Below are 3,712 nucleotides of genomic sequence, written 5' to 3'. Positions count from 1 at the left end.
ACACACACACACACACACACACACACACACACACACACACACACACACACACACACACACACACACACACACACACACACGACGACGACGATGACGACGACGTGTTTGCAGCTTGCGGATGCGCGTGCTGAGCTGGCGGACCGGCGGCGCGAAGAGAGCGACGAGATGAAGCAGCTGCAGAAGATGAGCGAACACATGAAGACGCAGATATTCGACCTCAACGCCGAGTACAGGCGCGTCGAGAACGAGAACAAGGCCCTCAAGCGGCAGATTGCAAACCAGCAGTGAGTTGTGGCGGTATTGCTGTGCGTTGGGCTGGATTGCTTTGTTTGTGCTCGCATGTGAGAATGTGCCGATGCGTGTGGATGCGTGTCTTGGTGAAGAAAGTGAGGAATATGAATGGCTTGTCCCGACTGTACACTCACGAATTCACACACACACACACACACACACACACACACACTCACACACACACACACACACACACACACACACACACACACACACACACACACACACACACACACACACAAATACACACAGGCACCTGCAGCAGCCTGGGGCGGCGTCGCCGAACACGTCGACGGCCCACAATGACATCCATCCGTTTGAGAAGGAGCGAGCGACTGGTGGCGTGTTTGCACTCGCGCGCTCCCCGCCGCCAGAGCGCAGGACACACGAGGACACAACAGCAACAACGCCGGCCAAGCAGCAGTACACCCAGCAGCAGCAACAGCCAGCATCAGGTGCTTGTTCGGGTGCGTGCGTGCGTGTGTGTATGTGCACATATGTGTGTGTATTTGTGTGTATGTACGTGCGCGTGTGTGTGTGTGTGCGTGCGTGTGTGCGTGTGCGTGCATGTGCCTGTGTGCATGCGTGCGTGCGTGCGTGCGTGCGTGTGTGTATGTGTGTGTGTGTCCTTTTTGCCATTATGGCATGATTTCATCAATTCCCTAACACGCTCCCATTATACCTCCGCTTCCCTCGCATGTTGTTGTGCGTGCAGGCATTTATGAGGAGGTCGCTGGTATGCGCCGGCGCCAGTGGCAGATTCCGGCCCGCAGTCCACAACAGCAACTACCACAAACTCAGCGACCACCACAACCACCACAACCACAAACACAGCTGCCAAAACAGCCGTGGGGCACGGCCGACGTGTCTGGTGCCGGGTTTGCTGGTCTGGAACGGGAGGAGGAGGAGCTGTTGACGTTTGCGGCGCAGCGCGGGGACACATACGCACAGGAACTGCTGTGGCGGCAGCAGCAGCTCATGCAACTGCAACAGCAGCAGCCGTCACAGCAGCAGCAACCACCACCACCACCATCATCACTACCATCAGCAACACATGCACGTGCTGTGGCGTCGCAATCGGAGCACGGGTACGCGGGCGAGCGGCAATCGCGTGTGCAGCACGGCAGAGGACCTGTCATGACGACATCAGCCACAGCACGTGGCATCAGAAGCACAAACACCACCGACACCACCGACACTGCCATCCCCATCACCAACAACAGCAGCAGTGGTGGTGGTGGCGGTGGCACGTATCGTGTTGGTGGTGGTGATGTGTCTGTGATGGCGAGTGGAGGTGGAGGTGGAGGTGCAGTGGATGCAAGTCCGCGAACACCGCAGACGGGCGGCCGGCAGCACGCCAACGACGAGTGCGACTTCAACATCTTCACGGGCGAACCAAGAGTGCAACAGCGTACGTTGTGGCTGTGTGTGTGTGTGTGTTTGTGTGTGTGTGTGTGTGTGTGTGTGTGTGTGTGTGTGTGTGTGTGTGTGTGTGTGTGTGTGTGTGTGTGTGTGACAGACATCAATGGAGAGGAACAATTGCTGTGCACACGTATGTGCTCGCCTGCCTGCGTGTGTGAACATGCATGTCAGTACGCGAGAGGTGAACGGGTCGCATGCTCCCTGCGCCCGTCGCCAATGTTGAACTGCAGGTGGCGACATTGCAAAGCGGAACAGGATGACACCCGGCACGCGCATGTCGTGGGTGGACAGCCCGCCACGCCGCTCCCAGCCAGACACACGCATCTCCGCCTACGCATCAGAAGGGTGCGTGTGTATGCGTGTGTACGTGTGTATACGTCTGTGTGTGTGCGCATGTGTGCACACGTGTACACGTTTGTACGTGCGCATGCACTTGTCACTCACTCTCCTGCACGGGCACCTCATTTCAATCCTCAACACCATACGTCACCAACCATCCCCACCACCGCCTCCGCTGCGTCAGGTTTGCGTACAACGTGCTTGGGCCGGCGGGCCCTTCGCAGACGCTGCGGATGGAGGCGATGGACGCTGCACTGGAGAAGGCGCGGCTCGTGCGCAGGGGGTTCACCCAGTGACGGCCGTGATGGTGGTGATGGTGGTGATGGTGGTGATGGTGATGATGGTGGTGATGGTGATGATGGTGGCAAAGATGGTGGTTGCAGACACCCGCTTGCTTGCTTGGTGTTGCTGCTGATGGTCAGCAGCGTGCATGCATGCCTTGCTGTTATGTGTACATATGTTCCTTGCTGCCTTCCTTTCGTTTGCACGGTGGCACTCAAATTGAACTCAAAGCTGAAGAACAAACACGCGGCCCGAAACAAACACAAACAAAAAACAGCGTCGACTTGCGCAACCGACACACACTGAACAACACAACACAACACACCTCCCAAGATGAACACGCTTGTTGCTGTTGTTGTTGTTGTTGTTGTGGCCGTGGCCGCGTTGCACGGCGCGAGCGCGCAGCCCGCGGGCGACATCCGACTGAAGCACGCGCAGGATCATGGGCGCAAGGACCAGGGATGGACAACGACGACAACGACGTTCACGACACGGGGGACCACGACCTCCACGACTGCCAACTTCCCGACTGGTAGCTGGACCACAACCACAATGCAGACAACCACGTCCACCTCTTCTACCATGACGTCGACAACATCCAACAGCGGTGGCGCCGGTGCTGTCGCCACCGTTTCTCGCTGCTCCCGCTATGGCGCCCCCTTCACCGTCAGCGATGGCATGCCAGACTACCCTCAAGGTATTGTGTGTATGTGTGTGTGTGTGTGTGTACTTGTGTGTGTGTGTGTGTGTTGATGTGTGTGTTTGTTGATGTGTGTGTGTGTGTGTACTTGTGTGTGTGTGTGTGTGTGCGTTGTGTTGTGTTGTGTTGTGTGTGTGTGTATCTGGGCTTGGTGGTCCCGTGCTGTCCTTGTGCACGCGACTCACACCACCTCTGTTTGTTTGCGATCGATCGATTGGTCCTTCTCCAGCCCACTCTGTGCTGTTTGACAACAAGTACGGCGATATGCGGTCGTTCATGTACATGACGTGGAACAACAGCAACTGCGCCGGCGATCCCATCTACGAGGTGTGCAACGACGTTGGATTGGACAGCCGATCAAATAAAGGGGAAGGGAGGAGGCGTGTTGCGCATGCTTCAAGGTGGCATCACCATGTACACTCACGTGTACTTGCACACACACACACACACATCACACACACACACACACACACACACAATCTTCCAGTCACAACTGGACCTGACGAGCAACAAGGGCGTGGAGGCGACATCGGAGGTGCTGCACTACGACAACGCCGTGTTCTGCTTCTCGAAAGGCGGCGACAAGGTTGTACAGCGCCTGAGCAAGTTCTGTGTCTGCGACTTGTACAGCGACACGCGCACCTGTGAGACGGGGCACTGTGTCACAGGTAACGCTGT

General features: G+C 57.0%; 2 protein-coding genes across 2 annotated transcripts in view; both read left to right on the top strand.

Moving 5' to 3' along the window:
• PTSG_12300 (uncharacterized protein) overlaps positions 1-2,348 on the top strand; it is a gene marked incomplete at its 3' end in the record, with an annotated part of 5,235 nt that extends 2,887 nt beyond the window's left edge. Inside the window, exons 5-9 of the mRNA XM_004993865.1 lie at positions 112-284; positions 544-746; positions 1,007-1,702; positions 1,944-2,058; positions 2,237-2,348. Of these exons, the coding sequence (XP_004993922.1) occupies positions 112-284; positions 544-746; positions 1,007-1,702; positions 1,944-2,058; positions 2,237-2,348 (1,299 nt within the window). The remainder of the gene's footprint in view (positions 1-111; positions 285-543; positions 747-1,006; positions 1,703-1,943; positions 2,059-2,236) is intronic.
• Positions 2,349-2,604: 256 nt separating this feature from the next.
• The window catches only part of PTSG_05349 (uncharacterized protein), a gene marked incomplete at its 3' end in the record, with an annotated part of 2,450 nt that continues 1,342 nt past the window's right edge, over positions 2,605-3,712 (top strand). The window contains exons 1-3 of the mRNA XM_004993864.1: positions 2,605-3,031; positions 3,264-3,361; positions 3,522-3,702. Of these exons, the coding sequence (XP_004993921.1) occupies positions 2,668-3,031; positions 3,264-3,361; positions 3,522-3,702 (643 nt within the window). The 5' untranslated portion in view covers positions 2,605-2,667. The remainder of the gene's footprint in view (positions 3,032-3,263; positions 3,362-3,521; positions 3,703-3,712) is intronic.

The sequence above is a fragment of the Salpingoeca rosetta genome (genome assembly GCF_000188695.1).
Source record: "Salpingoeca rosetta unplaced genomic scaffold supercont1.12, whole genome shotgun sequence".
Classification (NCBI taxonomy): Eukaryota; class Choanoflagellata; order Craspedida; family Salpingoecidae; genus Salpingoeca; species Salpingoeca rosetta.
The sequence above is the reverse complement of the archived record's forward strand: the minus strand, read 5'-3'. Positions and strand labels throughout refer to the sequence as shown.